At 39.1% G+C, this 21,040-nt stretch overlaps 1 protein-coding gene across 9 annotated transcripts in view; it reads left to right on the top strand.

The window, feature by feature from the left end:
* Positions 1-19,446, top strand: part of ZNF268 (zinc finger protein 268) — a 51,731-nt gene extending 32,285 nt beyond the window's left edge. For 5 of the 9 annotated variants that reach the window (XM_058531104.1, XM_058531105.1, XM_058531103.1 and 2 more), the window contains 3 exons: positions 7,237-7,363; positions 7,657-7,752; positions 12,568-19,446. In XM_058531104.1, the coding sequence (XP_058387087.1) occupies positions 7,237-7,363; positions 7,657-7,752; positions 12,568-15,044 (2,700 nt within the window). In that variant the 3' untranslated portion in view covers positions 15,045-19,446. Of the gene's footprint in view, positions 1-7,236; positions 7,364-7,602; positions 7,753-12,567 lie in introns of those variants that run through there. The other 4 variants (XR_009216818.1, XM_058531109.1, XM_058531106.1 and 1 more) reach the window with 4 other exon arrangements.
* Positions 19,447-21,040: the final 1,594 nt, after the last annotated feature.

Genomic DNA, 21,040 nt, shown 5'->3' with positions numbered 1-21,040 from the left:
TTTAATTGGGTTGTTCTCTTGTCATTGATTTTTAAGAGTCCTTTACATATTCTAGATTCTAATCCTTCAACAGAAAAATGATTTGTAAATGTTTTCTCCCAGTCTCTGGCTTGTCTTTTCATTTTCATAACACCAACTTTCACAGAGCAAAATATTTTAATTTTGATAAAGTTCATTTTCTCACTTTTAATTTCCTAAAATGGATTGTGCTTTTGGTATCATATCTGAAATCTCATTGCCCAGACCAAAGTACACAATTTTCTCTTATTTTTCTCTAGAACTTTTATAGTTTTAGCTTTCACATTTAAGTCTATGATCCATTTTTAGTTAATTTTTATATAGGGTATAGGGTATGTGTTTAAGTTCATTTATTTATTTTTTATTTTTATTTTTTTTTGTGAGGAAGATCAGCCCTGAGCTAACATCTGATGCCAGTCCTCCTCTTTTTTGCTGAGGAAGGCTGGCCCTGAGCTAACATCCGTACCCATCTTCCTCCATTTTATATGGGATGCCACCACAGCACGGCCTGACAAGCGGTGCATTGGTGTGCACCCGGGATCCGAACCTGCGAACTCTGGGCCGCCAAAGCGGAGCGTGTGCACTTAACCTCTTGCGCCACTGGGCGGCCCCTAAGTTCATTTTTTGTGCGTATGGATATGCAAGTGTTCCAGCACCATTTGTTGAAAAGATTATCCTTTCTCCATTGAATTACCTTTGTGTCTTTGTTAAAAAAAAAAAAAAAAAATCAGTAGACAATGTTTGTGTGAGTCTATATTTCTAGGCTCTCTTTTCTGTTCCATTGATCTTTATGTCTAATCTTTTACCAGTGTCACACTATCTTGGTTTTATAGTAAGTATTAAAATGGGCTAGTGGGAGTGCTCCACCTTTGTTCTTCAGAATTGTTTTGGCTATTCTAGTTTCTTTGCCCTTCCATATTAATTATAGAGAGTTTGTGGATAGCTACAGAAAAGCTTGCTATGATTTTGATTGGAATTACAGTGAATCTATGAATCAAATTGGGGAGAATTTACATCTTAAAAACACTGAGTTTTCCAATTCATGAACACAGTCTATCTTTCCATTTCTTTAGATCTTTGATTTTTTAAACCACTGTTTGAGGTTTAAAACATGCAGATCCTGCACGTATTTTCTTTTATCATCTTAACCATTTTTAAGTGAACAATTCAATGACATTAAATAAATTCATAATGTTGTGCAACCATCACCACCATCCATCTCCACAACTCTTTTCATCTTGTAAAACTGAAACTCTATATACCCACCCGTGAGTCACGTACTAGCCATCTCAGTTATCAGGTCAACTGTTGTGGTATCACAGTGCTTATGTTCAAATAACCCTTATTTTACTTATAATGGCCTCAAAGTACAAGAGTAGTGATGCTGGCAATTCAGATATGCCAAAGAGAAGCCATAAAGTGCTAATTGTTCTATTTTATTATTAGTTGTTGTTAATCTCTTACTGTGTCTAATTTGTAAATTGAGTTTTATCGTAGGTAGGTATGTATGTATAGGAAAAAAACATAGTATATGTAGGGTTAAGTACTGTCCACAATTTCAGGCATCAATTGGGGGTCTTGGAATGTATCCCCCACAGATAAGGGAGGACTACTGTAATGTCTCCTCTTTCATTTCTTTTTTTTTAGTTTTTTGTTTATTGCAGTAACAATGGTTTATAACATTGTATAAATTTCAGGTGTACATCATTATACTTCTATTTCTGCATAGATTACATCATGTTCACCACCCAAATAATAATTACAACCCATCACCACACACATGTGCCGAATTATCCCTTTCACCCTCCTCCCTCCCCTCTTCCCCTCTGGTAACCACCAATCCAATCTCTGTCTCTATGTGTTTGTTTATTTTTGTTATTATCTACTACTTAATGAAGGAAATCATATGGTATTTGACCTTCTCCCTCTGACTTATTTCACTTTGCGTAATACTCTCAATGTCCATCCATGTTGTCGCAAATGGCTGGATTTCATCGTTTCTTATGGCTGAGTAGTATTCCATTGTGTTATATACCACATTTTCTTTATCCATTTGTCCCTTGATGGGCATTTAGGTTGCTTCCAAGTCTTGGCTATTTTGAATAATGCTGCAATGAACACAGGGGTGGATGTATCTTTATACATTGGTGTTTTCAAGTTCTTTGGATAAATACCCAGCAGTGGAATAGCTGGATCATATGGTAGTTCTATCCTTGATTTTTTGAGGAATCTCAACTCTCTGTTGGGTAGGTTGCTCATTTCTGTTTCACTTAGTTCCTTTTCTGGAGTTTTGTCCTGTTCCCTTACTTGAAATGTATTCCTTTGCCTCCTCATTTTCCCTCTTTCCCTGTGCTTGTGTCTACGTATTAGGTAGGTCAGCTACGTCTCCTGCTCTTGGATAGGTGACCTTATACAAGTGATGCCTTAGGAGGCCTGCAGTGTGCTTCCCTCAGTTCTCAATGTTCCAGGGGTGACCCCTATGTGCGCTACATGTGTCCTTCTGTTCTGGCCTGTTTGCTCTCCCTGTAGGTACCAGGGAGGCCAAGTTATGCTCCTGGTCAGCTGTTGTAATGCTCAGCTGTTTGTAGTTATTGTGGGCCCTTCAGTCTCTTTATCAGGTGTGGGGAGCCCCAGCACAGTTGGTTGCAAGTTCTAATACCACATTTGTGTTGCAGTATTTCTTTTAAGTGAGTAGGCCCCCAGCGTGGCAGGTTGTTAGGCTCAGGGCCTTACAATTGCTATAAGCCTCCAGCCTTTAGGTCTCTTGTCAGCTCTCTGAGGATTGCAGCTGGGTGGGGCTGGCCTCAGGCACAGGAGCACCCAATTGTTTCAGGCTTTGGAAGGTGGGGCAAACCCCCTATGTGGGTCTTTGAGAAGCACAAGTCTTCTGCAGCTGACAAGCCCCGCCGCCCACAGGTCCACACACACAGTCAACACAGTCCTGCCCCGAGTGCGCGCCCCGACCTCCTGAAGTGGAGCCAGTCTCTCCAGGGCTGGAGCCCCACACTCTCCACCCACTCCTTGTGCACGCCCTGCCCCACTGAAGTTGGCTCAGTTGTCAGGCTGCAGAGAATCCAGTGACCAATCTATGTAGGCCCACAAGTTGCCTGAGGGCTTGTTGTTGGGTCGGGCCAGTCTCTAGGGTGGGCTGTCTGCCCTGGCTGAGCTGGATTAAATCGGTTCTCTAGCGGGTGGGGCAGACCCTGGGCTACAGGCCCCAGGGAGAACTCCAATGGCATCTGTGTCAGCACACCCACACCAGGCTACAACAATGGCCGCCGCCAATGTCCTAGTCCCTGGAGAGGTCTCATCTGTCACCAAGATGCACTCAGGGCCTATCAGGTGAGTCTCTTTTCACCAAGGCACTATGCATCTTTCTTTCTGGTGATTTTACGATGCTTTCTGAAACGGTTGAGTTTGTGCATGGGCCCTTTAAGAGCCAGTTTTAATTTCTTTGTGAACCAGGTTTTCTGGGGGCACTCTGCAATGCTTTAGTAGCAGGCAAAGTAAGATATTATGCCACTGGTCTCGATTGTGCTGGGTCCACAAAATGCCCACAGCGGGGGCGCTCCCTGGCTCAGGGCCCTGCGCCTCCAGGGAGGGCTGCCTACCTTTGGGCTGCTCCCGGTGGCTGTGAAGCTGGCGGCTTGTGAAGGCAGCATTTTTCCTCTCCAGAAGGGAGTTTCTGTCTCTTCCACCTCAATTAGGATTGCCCTTTGTTGCAGGAGTTCCTCTTATCCAGTTTTCAGCTCTGTCTCAGGGTTAATTTTTCCACGAGTAGTTGTAAATTGGCTGTGTCTGCGGGAGGAGGTGAGTTCAGAGTCTGCCTACGCCGCCATCTTGACTTCTCACTCCTCTTTCGTTTCTGATTTTAGTAATTTGAGTCTTCTCTCTTTTTTTCTTAGGCCATACCTGAAGGTTTGTCGATTTTGTTGATATTTTCAAAGAACCAACCTTTGGTTTTACTGATTTTTCTCTGTTGTTTTTCTAGTTTATATTTTGTTTATCTCTATTTTAATCTTTATTATTTCCTTCTTTCTGCTAGCTATGAGTGTATTTTGTTCTGTTCCTAATTTCTTAAGTTGTAAATTTAGATTGTTAATTTGAGATGTTTCTTGTTTTGTTTTCTTTTTTTTTGTGAGGAAGATCAGCCCTGAGCTAACATCCATACCAGTCCTCCTCTTTTTGCTGAGAAAGACTGTCCCTGGGCTAACATCTGTGCCCATCTTACTCCACTTTATATGGGATGCCACCACAGCATGGCCTGACAAGCGGTGTGTTGGTACACGCCCGGGATCCGAACCCGGGTCTCCAGCAGTGGAGCACGTGCACTTAACTGCTACACCACAGGGCCGGCCCCTGTTTCTTGTTTTTTAATGTAGGTGTTTATAGCTATAAAATTTTCCCTGAATACTGCTTTTGCTGCCTCCCATAAATTTTGGTATATTGTGTTTTGTTTCCATTCGTGTCTAAATATTACTAATTTCCCTTTAGATTTCTTCTTTGATCCATTGTTTGTTTAAGAGAATGTTGTTTAATTTTCACAAATTTGTGAATTTTCCATTTTTTTTCCTTCTGTCATTGATTTCCAAAATTCATCCTGTGTGGTTGGAGAAGATATTTTGTATGATATTTCTCTTTTGAAATCTCTTGAGACTTAATTTGTGGCCTAACATATGGTCTATCCTGGAAAATGTCCAGTGTGCACTTGAGAAGAATGTGTATGCTGTTGTCGTTGGGTAGAATGTTCTGTATATGTCTTTTAGATCTAATTGGTTTGTTTAAGTCCTCTGTTTCCTTAGTTATCTTCTGTTTGGTTGTTTGTCTATTATGGTGGGTGGGATATTGAAGTTTCCAACTGATATTTTAAAACTGTCTATTTCTCCCTTTAATTTTGTCAGTTTTTGCTTCATATATTTTGATGATCTGTTATTAGGTATATAACTTATAATTGTTATATCTTTTTGCTGTATTAAATCTTTAATAATACATAGTGTCCTTCTTGGTCTCTTATAACCTTTTTTGATTTGAAGTCTATTGTGTCTGATATTAGTATAGCCACCCCTGCTCTCTTTTGGTTACTATTTGCCTGAAATATCTTTATCCATCTTTTCTCTTTCAGTCTGTTTGTGTCACTGGGTCTTGTAAGCAGCGTATAGTTAGGTCATGTTTTTTAATCCATTCTGCCAATCTCTGTCTTTTGATTGGACAGTTAAATCCATTTATGCTTAAAGTAATTATTGATAAGGAGGGACTTAGTTCTCTCATTTTGCTATTTGTTTTCTATATATGTTACAGCTTTTTTTGTCTGTCATTTCGTGTATTAAGTCTTCTTTTGTGTTGATTTTTTGTAATGAAATATCTAAATTCTTTTCTCATTTTCTTTTGTGTAGATTTGTTAGCTATTTTCTTTGTGGTTACCATGGGGATTACATTTAACTTTTTAAAATTGTAGGATTCTAATTTGAATTTATATCAGCTTAACTTCAATCACATACAAAGACTCTACTCCTTTACAGCTCTCTCCCCACCACTTTTGGTTGTTGATGTCACAAAATTACATCTTTATACATTTTGTGCCCAAAAACATAAACTAATAATTTCTTTTTTTTTGATGAGGAAGATTAGCCGTGAGCTAACAGCTGTGCCAGTCTTCCTCTCTTTTGTATGTGGGATGCTGCCTCAGCATGGCTGACAAGTGATGTAGGTCTGCACCTGGGATCTGAACCCACAAACCCGGGCCACTGAAGCAGGCTTGCTGAACTTAACTACTGCGCCACAAGGCCAACCCTACTAATAATTATTTTAAATGCATTAGTCTCTTATAATTATGTAGAAAACACAATGTAGCGTTACAAGCCAAAGTTAAAATTATACTATCTTTTATAATTGCCCATGTATTTACCTTTCTTGAGATCTTTATTTCTTCATTTGGCTTTGAGTTATTGTCTAGTGTCTTTTGTTTTACATGCAGAATTCCCTTGTGCATTTCTTGCAAGGCAGGTCTAGTGGTAACAAACTCCTTGTTGTTTCTGTGGGAATGTCTTAATTTCTCCCTCACTTTTGAAGGAAAATTTTGCCAGATATAGGATTCTTGGTTGACAATTTTTTTCTTTTAGTTCTTTGAATAGATGAGTCCCTTGCCTTCTGGCCTCCAAAGCTTCTGATTACAAATCTGCTTATGATCTTATTGAGGATCGCTTATATGTGATACATCGTTTCTGTCTTGATGCTTTCAAGATTCTCTGTCTTTGTCTTTAGAAAATTTCATTATATCTCGGTATGGGTCTTGCTGAGTTCATCTTGTTTGGAGTTCGTTGAGCTTGGATGTTTAGATTCATGTCTTTTATCAAATTTGGTGTGGTCAGTTTTTTTATTATTTTAGCTATTCCAATAGGTATGTAATAGTCTCTCATTGTTTTAATTTGCTATTCCCTAGTGATATATGATGTTGAGAATCTTTTCACAGGCTTATTGACATCTGTATATCTTCATGTTCAGATCTTTTGACCCATTAAATGGCCACGACTTACAGCTATTGCCTTTTTTATTCTACCAAGTTTGTTTTTTTGTGTGTGCGTGCATGAGGAAGACTGGCCATGAGCTAACATCCATGCCCATCTTCCTCTATTTTGTATATGGGACGCCTGCCACAGCATGGCTTGATAAGCAGTGTGTAGGTCTGCACCCAGCATCCAAAACTGCGAACCCCAGGGTGCCGAAGCAGAGCATGCGAACTTAACCACTACACCACCAGGCTGGCCCCTCCACCAAGTTTTAACGTGTCTTCTGTTGCAGTGGTCACTTCTGTGGTCTCCTTTCCTGGACTCAGCCTGAAACTTTCAAGCAGCGTTGCTCGGTTTCTCCTCCGTGCCCATGTTGTGCACTCTGTGTTCTTTCATCTTAGCCTCTTTGGCTCCCTATTGCTTTTGCATGTATTTAACTTTGTTTTCCTCTGCAATGCTGAACGCTTCTTGCAGGCAGGAGAGTATTTCATCCATTTTTGTATCACCTGCACCTAGCTGAATACCTGGTACCTGGTATTTTCATGTGTTGAGTGAAAGACTGATTGATTTAATACACATTGATGGGATATTTTCAGTAAATTTTTGCTTTTCTCACAAAGTCGAATGTGAATAATGGATAGCCTAGGCAGCCTGTTGTTTCCCACAAACTTAGTAAAATAATTTGAGATTGAATGGGAATATGCTATTTCAGGGACCATTGTCATTCATGGATGTGTTTGTGGACTTTACCTGGGAAGAGTGGCAGCTGCTGGACCCAGCTCAGAAGCACCTGTACAGGAGTGTGATGTTGGAGAACTATAGCAACCTGGTGTCCCTGGGTAAGTGCTGCCTTCCTGAAAGGAGTGTGCTTAATCTCCAGGCTTCCTCTTCTTGGTTGCTGAAATCTGGGGGGGCTTTTGTAAAATACTTAGTGATTTTTGACTTATATTTAGAGGTCAAGGTTTCTTAGTCTCCCTTTGGCATCAGAAAATGCTAGTTGAACGGTCTTTACTTTGCCAAAGTGTGAAAGGGCAGCTTTGTCGTGCCACCTCTAAACTGAATCTTTCCCATTCTTTAGAATCCCTGAATCCAGGCAGTTTTGGTCCAGGTTGTCTGTGATTTCCATTCACAGGGTATCAGCACACCAAACCTGCTGTCGTCCTCAGGTTGGAACAAGGTGAAGAGCTGTGGATGATGCAGGCCCAAATCCCAGGTCAGGGCCACCCAGGTGAGGGGCAGGACATTGAGATCTTGTCCTCCTTATGCAGAATTGGTGTGCGTTCTGATGTCATATGCACCTCATATTTGTACTTTTTGTCTCATCGTAACCATTCTCTCTCAGTTAATCTCCTTCTCTCTGGCATTCTCAGTTCCCTCCTTACTTTCCCATGGTAATAGACTCGTCTCATTATGCGTTTCAGCACGCATTTCCTCTTTACCTCACATGGTGTAACTTTCACACCCCTTCTACTTCCTATTTTTAAAAATATTTTTAAGTCCCTTACACTTATATTCAACAACCACAGTCCCAGCTTCTTTCCTTCTCCTTGAAACCCATTAGTAGCTTCTACCCTTCCGTGTTTCTCCATGCTAAGCACTTTAATGTCATCACTGTCCTTTCTACGTGCATTCCTGCATCACCTGATAATACCAGTTGTCCTGCCCGAAACCTTCCCCTTGCCCTTACTCAAGTGACACCCCATTGACCCCACTCACTCTGCGTGACAAAGTGATTATTCTCCTCATGCTTTATCGGCGTCTCTGGCTCTTCTCTCTGAGTCCAAAGGGGTCTTTTTTATATTCTACATTTTCCTTGTATATTATAACTTTTAAAAGACTTCCATTCTGAAGATTTGAGCTCATTTTTTCTCTATTGGTAATTGACAGCCTCATCCCTCTTTTGTTTGCCCTTTGGGTACTGAGTTTAATTGGTCCACACGGCATCTTCACTGCACGCGCCACTCCCTTGTCTCGTTTTCAGAATTGGAATTGTCTCTCCCACTGCTCCATGGCCACATCACACACCTTCTTCTCACCCTTCTGATTGTTCGTTCTGCTGTGTTTCTAGTTCTTTTTCCTGGCACTGGGGAGTCAGCCTAAGTCTCCTTTATATGCAGTTCTCTTCACTAATGTTGCTATAGTCTGTTAGTATTTTGGTCCTTTAAAAAGAAGTCTTTTAAGGCCCCCATCTTCTCAGTTCCCACCCAAAACAAAGCCAATATTATCTCATGTCTCGATTGTTCTACTTGTCAGCCAAATTTATTCATTTTACTCTTTTTGTATTAGTTCATCTTGATATTACTGTCAGATATGTTTCCCTAAGCACCTTTTATTCTGGCACGAGCATGGCAGGATAAATCAACAGTTAGTCTTTGTATCATTAAGATTCTTTCATCTGTAATTTTTGATTAGTCCTAAATCTACCTATTTAAGCAGAAGTGATTTATTGCACACATCAGAAAAAGTCCTGAAGTAGGGCAACTGTAGGGTTCACTAAGTGATTGACTTAGTACATCACCAAAGGCCCATCTCTATCTACCCTACCCTTCTAAGTGTGTCAGCATTTTCCTCAGGTTGCCTTCCCTCATGGTCATCAGATGGCGATACAGTTCCAGCCCACACCTGCAGATATATCATTGGCCAGTGGAATAAGAAAGACTTTCTTCCCACATGACTCTTTTTATCAGGCAGTAAAACCTATTTCAGGAAGCCCCAGCAGACTTGCGGTGTTCAGCCGGCTAGATTTTATCACATACCCGTATCTGAAGAACATTATGGCAAGGGAAATGAAACCATAATTGTTGGCTCAAATAACTCGTGCTTCATCTTCTGGGGCTTGGGGTTGGGGCAGGGGTGAAGATGGGTCTCCATTTCCCTGTCTGAAGCTCATGGCCTTAAGGATGGGGGTGGGAAAAAAATCAGGATTTTTCCAGCTGGGAAAAGGGCAGAAGAACTGTTGGGTAGGTAGCACTGTCCACCTTCACCTGCCTCTTTGGCTAGGCAGCATCCAGTCACAGCCTTCTTCAAAAAGATCCCACCACTCTGTTTTCATTCTTGTACTGCGTTAATGCCAGTCTAAGATCTTTGTTCCCACTCAGACCTGGTGGTAGTTCTTTATGGCCTGGTAACCTATAATTAAAGGTAAGTTATCCACTTACAACCAACCAGACAAATACAGAGTAGTAGAGGGAAGTGCAGGGTAGGTACAACAGGAATCCCCATTTGGGGAAAGCACCACGTAGAAGTCACTGGTTTGCAGCACCCTGAGACCCTGGTTGGGCAGGCTGTACCAGGACCTCCTGCTGTGGCAGTGGCCTAGTGAGCCCTTGTTCTGCTCTCAGTATAATTTCATTTTCCATTGTCTTCTGTGGCTAAACCCTAGATAGTCATTGGGGAGAATGCTTTTCTGTAGCTTCAGAATCTCAGTTCTGTTGGTGCAAATTGAGTTCCCAGGGATTGCCTTCGGACCATAGCCAGTAATCATGTTTCATGTAGTCTTTAATCATCTTTAAGTAAGTTTTAAACTTCAACAGTTTCTGTCTTCTACTCACTGGCTTTGGTATTCTTTACTGATTGCTTGAATTCTTTGAACTTTCCTTTGAGATAACAACCATGATCTTATTTCCCGCTGTTATTGTTGCAAAAAGAATACTCAACAGAAAATGCACTAGATTTCCTGGGAAATCAAATGAAGGAAGTCTGAGAGGTAGGAACCAACTGAAAATGAGGATGGTATGGTAGCAGCAACAGAAGGATTGGAAGGGTGAAGTACAGGAATTTATGGTTAGGACAGATTTAGTGTCCACGAACTCTGAAAGTCTACTGGGACAATACTGACAGCCAAACACATGAGCAAATCTGATTCTAGGCCAAAGATTAATTACTCACTGGCCTGTTTTCTTCTTGATGAACACATTTCTGATTTTAGGACTATGTAATAGCCAGTAACACTCCCTTCCATGCCATTGTGATAGTCAGAAGTGCCCATATCAATTTCTCAGTGCATCCAGGGGGAGGTACTGCCCCAGTTGGGAATTGACATTTGCGAAAATAAAATTTGGAAGTTGTGTACAAAATGAATAAGAGGGATCAGATTTAAATGAAGTAGGGAAACCTAGAATGAGGTATTAAGATCCTCTGATCTGCTGTCTCCAAACTTGACTTGCTGCTGTGTTCTCTTAGTACCCGTTTCTGTTCACTGCCTTGGTCAGCATATTACTTTGGGACATCTACATCAGCTCTACACATTCCCTCTTGAATTCAACCTCTAGATATTTGTCATTGTGCCTGAGGACTTAGTCCTGGGTCTTGTTCTCTTTCTACTTTGTATCTTTGGCTTTAGGGGTTTTATTATGTTTAAACAGTATTCTGTCCACCCTGCCCCCTCTTTGTTTTCCATTCCCCTCAGAGAAAACTACTTTCATCTCTTTTAGCTCTTTGTTATGGCATTTACCTCCCTGTTTCTAAATAAGCAGCTTCTTCTACTGCACCTTGATTCCCCACCCCCCAATGATAATTACCCAGTATAGAAGGGTGAGAGTTTAGTTCTCTTTTACCCTCCTCCCCCCATACTCCCCAAGATATACATACTGTCTCTTCCCATACACCCATCATCTTAATAAATTTCTTTCATACTTTTGGTTAGATCAGTCTTCAGTGTTTACATCTTTATGACTGTAATTTCCATTCCCAGGTAAATTATGCAAGTATACAATGGTTAATTTTTGTTCATAAATCATTTTTTTCTCTTGTTATTTGCCCTCCCAGTTTTCTCTGTTCATGTCATTAATATATTTATCGTTAATTTAACCCCAGACTCTTCTTCACATGTCTAAATATTCTTTTGGTACATTCAGCCAAATGAGTAATTTTTTCAATTTCATCTTCCTTGCCTTTGACTTGCTCCAGTGTAACCTAGTTTTTCTCAAGACCTGGCTATACAATTTTTATCCTGGAATCTCCTTTCAGATTTTATTTATTTTATTTTTTAAAATTAAGAGAATTTTTTCACTTCTTTTCTTTTCTTTCTTTTATTTTTTTTTTGAGGAAGATTGGCCCTAAGCTAACATCTGTTGCCAATCTTCCTCTTTTTTTCCTTTTTTCTCCCCAAAGCCCCAGTACATAGCTGTATATCCTAGTTGTAGGTCCTTCTAGTACTTCTATGTGGGATTTCTAGCATGGCTTGGTGAGTGGTGAGTAGGTCCGTGCCTACGATCCGAACTGGTGAACCCTGGGCTGCCGAAGTGGAACGTGTGAACTTAGCTGCTATGCCACCGGGCCAGCCCCCAGATTTTACTTTTTATACTTATTCTGTGTCATCTTTTTCCTTTGTTCTTTTGGAGCACCTCTTCCATTAGCTTCCTGTGAAAGGGTGCATGGGATACACATTTTGAAACCTTGCCTCTGTTTATACTTTACTGTTTATACTTTACTCCTGAATGCTGTTTTCTGTGCCATTCTAAATTTTGATCCATTATATGAAACTTTGTTTTTTTCATGTCTCTGGAAGCTTTTACTAGGTGCTTCTTGTCCTTAGTGTTCTAAAGCATCATGATGATGTTTCTTGTAAGTTTATTTTTATCTATCTGTCTGGGTATTCACTGGAACTTTATCCCCAAGAGGACTGTAAACTAATTTGCAACGTTTTCTGCTGTTTCTCCTGAGCTTGGCACAGTGTTTGGCACATAGTAGGTATTCAACAATTATTTGTTGAATGAGTTCAATGCCGAGATCCCTTCCAATCTCTTTATATGTTGCTCATTTTTCCTTGTACCTATTTTGCTTTCTTTACCCATTAAACAAAAATTCTAAACTCAAAACCATGTATATTCATTTTCAGTGTCCTATGCCTATCTTCATTTTTTTAGTTTTGCTTTGTTTTCCCTAGTGCCCAGGAGTGTGGGTACATTTACTCTTGAGATTTATTTTATTCAGATCTTATATCTAAAAATAAACAGCCTCATAACATGGCATTTTTAAGGCAATTTTATGCCATACCAGGATCATTTTATTATTTATAACATACGATTATTTTCATTTCTAGACAAAGTCTGGGAAATTGATCATCATATGGAAGAGCATGAAGAAAATGAAGGCAAGCTGGGAAGGATGTCAGAAGGCTATGAATGCACTGCATTTGGAAAACTATGTCTTGTTAGTTCAAATTATGTTTCTTCAAGACAAAAGCTTCATAAATGTGGTACACGTGGAAAGAGTGTGAAATACAATATAGATTTCGATACTAATTATGCTGAAAAGAATCCTAATGAGTTTCATCCACATAGGGAATCATTCCTTCATGCTAAACATGAGCAAACTGTTATTGGAATAAAATACTGTGAAAGTAATGAATCTGGGAAAATTGTCAATAAGAAGTCACAACTCATATGCCAACAAATGTATATGGCAGGAAAACCCTTTGAATGCAGTTACTGTGGGAAGGCCTTCAGCAGCAAGTCATACCTTGTGATGCATCTGCAAACTCATGCAGAAGAGAAACCCTACAAATGTCATGGATGTGGGAAAGACTTCAGCAGCAAATCCTACCTCATTGTACATCAGAGAATTCATACAGGAGAGAAACTACATGAATGCAGTGAATGTGGGAAAACTTTCAGTTTCAATTCACAACTTGTTATACATCAGAGAATTCACACAGGGGAGAATCCCTATGAATGTTGTGAATGTGGAAAAGTCTTCAGTAGGAAAGACCAGCTTGTTTCACACCAGAGAACTCATTCAGGACAGAAACCGTATGGGTGTAATGAATGTGGGAAAGCTTTTGGTTTGAAATCACAGCTCATTATACATCAAAGAATTCATACAGGAGAGAAACCCTATGAATGCAGTGAATGTCAGAAAGCCTTTAATACAAAGTCAAACCTTATGGTACATCAGAGAACCCATACAGGGGAGAAACCATATGGCTGTAGTGAATGTGGTAAATCCTTTACTTTCAAGTCACAGCTCATTGTACATCAGGGGCTTCACACAGGAATAAAGCCTTATGGGTGCATTCAATGTGGGAAAGCCTTCAGTCTGAAGTCACAGCTTATTGTACATCAGAGAAGTCACACAGGAATGAAACCTTATGTATGCAATGAATGTGGCAAAGCCTTCAGGAGCAAGTCATACCTCATGATCCATATGAGGACTCATACAGGAGAGAAACTCCATGAATGCAACGAATGTGGGAAAGCCTTCAGTTTTAATTCACAACTCATTATACATCAGAGGATTCACACAGGAGAGAGCCCATATGAATGCCATGAATGTGGGAAAGCCTTCAGTCGGAAATATCAGCTCATTTCACACCAGAGAACTCATGCAGGGGAGAAACCCTATGGATGCCTTGACTGTGGAAAAACTTTTGGTTTGAAGTCACAGCTTATTATACATCATAGAACTCATACAGGAGAGAAACCCTTTGAATGCAGTGAATGTAGCAAAGCTTTCAATACAAAGTCAAACCTTATGGTACATCAGAGAACCCATACAGGGGAAAAACCTTATGGGTGTAGTGAATGTGGGAAAGCCTTTACCTTCAAGTCACAGCTCATTGTACATCAAGGAGCACACACTGGTGTAAAACCCTATGGATGTAATCAGTGTGGAAAAGCTTTTAGTTTGAAGTCACAGCTCATTGTACATCAGAGAAGCCACACAGGGGTGAAACCCTATGCATGCAGTGAATGTGGGAAAGCTTTCAGGAGTAAGTCGTACCTCATTATACATATGAGAACTCATACAGGAGAGCAGCCACATGAATGCAATGAATGTGGGAAATCCTTCAGTTTCAATTCACAACTCATTGTACATCAGAGAATTCACACAGGAGAAAATCCCTATGACTGCAGTGAATGTGGGAAAGCCTTTAATAGGAAAGATCAGCTCATTTCACATGAGAGAACTCATGCAGGCGAAAAACCTTATGGCTGCAGTGAATGTGGGAAAGCCTTTAGTAGCAAGTCATACCTCATTATACACATGAGAACTCATTCAGGAGAGAAACCATATGAATGCAACAAATGTGGGAAAACCTTCATTTGGAAGTCACTACTCATTGTACATGAGCGAACTCATGCAGGGGAAAACCCTTATAAATGTAGTCAATGTGAGAAGTCCTTCAGTGGAAAATTAAGGCTCATTGTACATCAGAGAATGCACACAAGAGAGAAACCCTATGAATGCAGTGAATGTGAAAAAGCCTTCATTAGGAAATCTCAGCTCATTGTACATCAGAGAACTCATTCAGGGGAGAAACCCTATGGGTGTAATGAATGTGGAAAAAGCTTCTCTCAGAAATCAATTCTCAGTGCACATCAGAGGACTCACACAGGAGAGAAACCCTGTAAATGCACTGAATGTGGAAAAGCCTTTTGTTGGAAGTCTCAGCTCATTATGCACCAGAGAACTCATGCAGATGAGAAACATATTGATGAATTAAATGTAAGAAACTTTCTCTCCGAAGTCCGTTCACAGGAAATACCAGCTAATTCACATAGAAGAGAAGCTCTATAAACGCAATCATCTCTTACACCAGAAACCTCATACTTAAAGGAGCCAGCCTTGCGTGTGTGCAGCGTGTGGAAGAGCACCTACAGGAAGCCATGCTTTACATGTTGAAATAGTGTTAGCGCACACAGGAGCCCTGTGAATTCATGAGCCCTATGAGAGTTGTCAGCAGCATGTCGTACCTTTACTAAGTCTACACAGGTGAGGAACCATACGAATGAAGTGAATGTTAGAGAGTCATTTTCTTAAATATGATAAAAGTCACAAAGGAAATTGCATAAAGCTGATGAATATAGAACATGTTCCTTTGAATTTCATAGTTGATTAAACAGGATTCTAATGACAGAAAATATAAAACCAGTGAATGGCAGAATCATCAGAATTACAAACACTTGACGTATCAGAAGTTCATACCTTGGAGAAAGTATGCTATAAGGGAAATTCTTCATCTAGAAGTGACAAAGTTCGAGAAAAAAAATTAATATATGAATGAAGATCTTCAAATGTGTCAAATGGGGTAAAGCCTCAGTAGGAAGGTTCCCTTTGTTATAATTTTGATCAGTTTGGAAAAATAATGTCCTTTACAAATTGTTTTAAGGGAAATTATGTTCCAGATTTTCCAAACGTTTAGGAAAATATTGGAGAAAATATTCAACTATAAATGATAGGTGTGTTCCTAATAGAATATAAAGGGTTTTTTAGTGTGTAAGTGTAATAGTCATGCGTCGCTTAATGACAGGGATATGTTCTGAGAAATGCGTTAGGCGACGTCGTGTGAACATGAGACAGAGTAATCACACACACCTAGGTGGTACAGCCTACTGTACACCTAGGCTTTATGGTACTAATCTTCTGGGCCCACTGTCATATGTGGTTTATCATTGACCGAAACATTATGTGGTGCATGATGGTAATCAGGATAACAATAAATACATCATGAGACCTTCAGGGATGTTTAGATGATACCTTCCTCTCTGTACTGATGAGTTTTGTATAGTTTGGCATTTTACTTGTGAATGCCACACGTGATAGATAAATTAGATAGATACAATACCGTTTCCCAGGGATTTCTACTCTGCATAGCAACATTCCTCTTAACGAATACAACTTATTACTAGAATAATATGACGTTAAAAACAAATTTCACTACTACAAACCTTTTCTATTATTTTGTACCCTTTGTAAGTAGGCCTGGCAGGTACCTCTTTAGCTATATACATCAATACAGTGCACATTTCATCTGACCTCACTGGTCAGAACATCCTGAGTTCCTTTAAGAGAAATAATCTTTCACCATGTATGCAGTCAAGTAGACTGAGATACTACAGACTTTAATTTCTTTTTTTTTTTGTGAGGAAGATTAGCTCTGAGCTAACATCTGTTGCCAATCCTCCCCTTTTTGCTGAGGAAGACTGGCCCTAGCCTAACATCCGTTCCCATCTTCCTCCCCTTTTTTCATGATACGGGATGCTGCCACAGCATGGCTTGACAAGCGGTGCATCAGTCCATGCCTGGGATCTGAACCAGCTAACCCTGGACTGCTGAAGCAGAGTGCAAACTTAACTGCTACGCCACCAGGCTGGCCTCCAGACTTTAAATTTTCAGCGGACTCTTTAAGTACTGAAAAGCAAAGTGAGCCTTTGTTCTCTGCTAGCATCTTGCTGCAATTATTAATTAGTTCCTTCTATTTCGATTATCCAGAATAGCCTTAGTTATTGTCATTTTTAAATTCTAGTTCACCTGTCTTTTAATTTGAGTTGTATGTTATCCGTTTAATACATTTAGGTGACACTGCTGAACTGTGTATGTGCAGCTGTAGTCAGGGTGGTGAAAAATTATTCTGCCAATTGCTTACTTACAATGTCAATTTTCTTCACAACCTCACCAATTTCCTTGCCTGAATGAGCATTAATCTGAAAGGACTTGAGACTCTGGCAATTAGATTGGGCTATCTTGGAGGTATATGAGGATTTGAAACTGCAAATATTTCTGAAACACCCTCCACTTTGTACTCTTTACTTCAGGAGGGAATCCCGTTTCTTACCCAAAGAAACTTTTTTCCTTGAAGGAGATATTTAATGATTTCTGAGTGCTTAATGCTTATTATGTTCAGCTCATTATACAGGATCCACTCTCAAGATATCTGGGGTGAAGAATGATGATTCACAGAAGGGAAGAGAAGGCTTGCATAAAGAAAGAATTTCAGATATTTGCTAAAATGTATCCCTTAAATCTGGAAAATATGAGTATTTCGCTATTGATGTTCCAAGGAAGATACACACGTAATAAAGAATAAACACATGAGAGAAAGTCTATATTCAGTTTACTACTGCCCAGGGTCAATTAGGTTTTAAAGGTTGCTGTACTGTGTGATGCAAATCCACATGCAGCCTTGCCCAGTAGAAATGCTGACGTCATGTTGATGTAATGTTGAGGATAGAAATCAAATACTGCGGGAAAGGACAATGGTGGATTAGGTCTTAATCTTAAATGAAATGGAAAATTTACCTGATAAATGAAACTTAACAAATGAATAGATCTACAGCCAGTAAACTAAATAGAAAATTTAAAAACAATCTCTGGGTTGAACATCTACCTAGTCCCTCTAGCCCTGCCCCAGCCCTCTAAAAGAAAGAGGTCCAGAGACTTTTCAGTAATAGTTGATAATTTTCAGGAACGTCCAAGAAAAGATAATTCCTATATTTTACAAGACTTCCCAGAAAATATACATTTTGGGGGAAAATGACTTGCAAATCATATTTAGGAACATAGATTAAAAAGTCCTAAATGGAATTACAGCAAAATGCATCTAATGTAGAGTCCTTTTTTTAAAGTCATGACATTATTAAGTGTAGTAGTGGTGAACCCAGTATCCCTTCATTACCAACAGAATCACTGTATTTTAATGGCTATGTGCCCAGCTAAAAAGCTACATTTCTCCATTTTCTTTGTAGCTAAGTGTGATCATGCTACTAAGTTCTGAGTAATGAAATGGAAATAGAAGTTGCTGAGACAGTCTAATGGGAAGGTTCTTCGAAAAGAGAACAAAGAACTAGGAAAGCCCCCTCGTGTCCTTTAATCTTACCTCTTTTTAATATGCAGCACATGTGATGGTTGGAGATTCAGCAGCCATCTTAGAACTTGAGTTCATCCTGAGAGGAAGCCATCTGCTGGGGTGTAGTGGAGACATAAGAGTGACTCGATGGAGCTACTGTATCAGCCATGGACCACCGGCACCTGGGTGTCTCTACATAAGAGAAGTGAACTGTCTTGTTAAAGACACCGTTTCTTTTTTGGGTGGAAGGAGAGTTGGTTCTGTAATATGCAGCTGAATCTGATCCTAATTGAAACACATTAGGATGTTTGGAAGATTTAATATTAGAAAATCTTCTAAAGAAATTAATCAGACTACTAGAGAAAAGAAAAACCCTGTGATTATATCATTATATGTAGATAAGTTATTTGATGGAATTTAATACCATAGATGAATTAAAAATATTAAATCAAGAATAGAAATTAACTTCTTTACGTTTGCAAGAAGTATGTTTCAAAAACTGACGTGTCATACTTAATGGTACAACAGTAGAGATATATATGTTTAAATTGAGAAAACTACAAGAATGCTCATTACTTTTATTGAACAACGTAATGGCAGTTCTAGCCAGTGTATGAAAAAAAATTTTTAAGGAATTGAGGGTGAGTGCAAAAAAAAAAAAAATTCCATTGTATGGAGATGTGATTGTCTATTTAGGAAAATCTAAATAAACTACAGGCAAATATTTAGAATTATGAATAGAGTAGGAAGTGTACTAGATATATCCAGTTTTTAACAATCAGTTGTGTTATTCTGCTTCTGGTTAAACAAACTGCTGGATAAGCTACAAAATCATAGAAAACAGAAGATAAACCCAAATGAACAAAACACTGGAAAGTAAGGAATACTTTATATATAAGAAAAGAAAGTTGCTGCTCTCGTCCTCGGTGAAACTGCAGACAGAGAAGAGGTCCCACAGAGAGGAAGGGGAACCAAGGTGAGCTAAACAGCAGTTGTCTGTGGATAGAGCCCCCAGCACAGGAGTTTCCAGCCTGCTCTCCCATAGGTCATCATGGGACCCTTAGAGACAGTATGACAAGTGTGATGCTGGCAGAGAAAGCTTAAAAAACAAAGATCCTGCTGGTTTGTCCAGGTCCTCTCCTATGTGGGAGGCAGGTACTATCTGAAGGCAGGAAGGTGGACAGGGCAACAGCTGCGATTCTGAGGGCGGAATCGATCCTGCCCTCAGAATATCTGAAGGCAGTTGTAAACTAACTAAACCAAAAGCTGCAACAAAAGGCAGAGCAGCTGGAATACAGGTCAGATTGATTCAGACAGACCCTATCTCCCAATCTAACATCTGAGGTTAGTAAATGTATATTGAGAGTAAAGAAAATTATCAGGAATAAAGAGGAATATTATACAATGATAAAAGCATCATTTCACCAAAAAGACAATCATGAATGTGCATGCACTTAACAACGAAGCTTCAAAATCATACAAAGACTGAGAGCTGGAAGGAGAAATATACTGCACTGTTTTAATTGACACTTCTTATTTCTTGGTAACGCAACTTGGAGAGCAAAATTCAGCAAGGTATGCCATCATCAACAAACTGGATCTAGTAGATATTTCTGGAACATCCAACAGTCAAATACACATTCTTTTCAATTGCACATGAAGCATTCACCAATATAGGTCATGTCCTGGGTCATAAATTTTTAAAAAATAATTGAAATCATAGAAAATGTCTTCAGACTATAATGCACTTTAACAGGAAACCAACAGCAAAAGAACAGGAAATCTCCGAACACTTGGAAATTAAGCAACACAATTCCAAATAATCCATGGTTCAGAAAAATTTCAAGAAAAAAAATGGAAAATATTTTTTAGCTGAACAAAAAATACAATATATCAAAATTTTTGAAATGCAGAAAAAGCAAATTAGAGGGAAATTTGTAGCATTAAATGCTCACTGTAGAAAAGAATAAAGGTCTCACATCAATAATCTAAACTTCTACCTTAAGAAACTAGAAAAATAAGCCCAAAGTAAATAGGAATGAAATAATAAGGATAAGATCAGAAACTAATGAAAGAAATCAAAAAACAGTAGAAGGGAATATTACAAACAATTTGGATTATAATGCATTTCTATTCATGGTACCCCCCCCAAAAGATGAAATACTTAAATATAAATCAAATAAAATATATGCCAAGAACAATAAAACAATCAAGAAGGGAATAATAATGACGTAAGTAACTGGAGGATATGCCATGTTAATTGACTAGAAGGTTCAATATTGTTAAAGTGTTGATGTTCTCCAAATTGATTTATAGATTCAATGTTTTCTGATCAAAATCCCAGAAAGATTTTCTGTAACAATTGACAAGCTAATTCTGAAAATTTGGAATTTCATGGAATAGCAAAGTAAATAGAATACTCACAATTTTGAAAGGGAAAAACAAAGTTGCAAGACATATTCTATTTGATTTTAAGACCCATCATTAAGCTACAGCAGCTAAGACAGTGTTGGATTGGTGAAAAGGTAGACATATAGATAGGTGAAACAGAATAGAGTCCTGAATAAAACTACACACTAGTCAACTGATTTTTGTCAAAGTTGCAAAAATAATTAACTGGAGAGAAGCTATTCTTTTCAAAAATATGGTGCTGGAACACTTGTAGACCTGTATGAAAAAAAAAATGAGCCTTGATCTGTACTTACACCACACACAAAATTTAACTTTCTGAGGAATATACTAGAGGTGGAGCTTCATCCAGCTAAAGGGCTGATGGTGAGCATGTAATATTTAATTTCAGATCTAAGACTAAAATGAGAGTTGAGCAAGAGTGGAAGGATACTATATAAATATATTTTCTGATAAAGTAGGAAGAATGTGAGTAAGCATGAGAGAGGAGAGAGGGTTGGAGGAAGTAAGATAATGTCATTGATTTTAGGAGGAAATC

This window comes from Diceros bicornis, chromosome 35 (assembly GCF_020826845.1).
Source record: "Diceros bicornis minor isolate mBicDic1 chromosome 35, mDicBic1.mat.cur, whole genome shotgun sequence".
Classification (NCBI taxonomy): Eukaryota; Metazoa; Chordata; class Mammalia; order Perissodactyla; family Rhinocerotidae; genus Diceros; species Diceros bicornis.
This window is presented reverse-complemented; position numbering and strand designations above follow the sequence as displayed.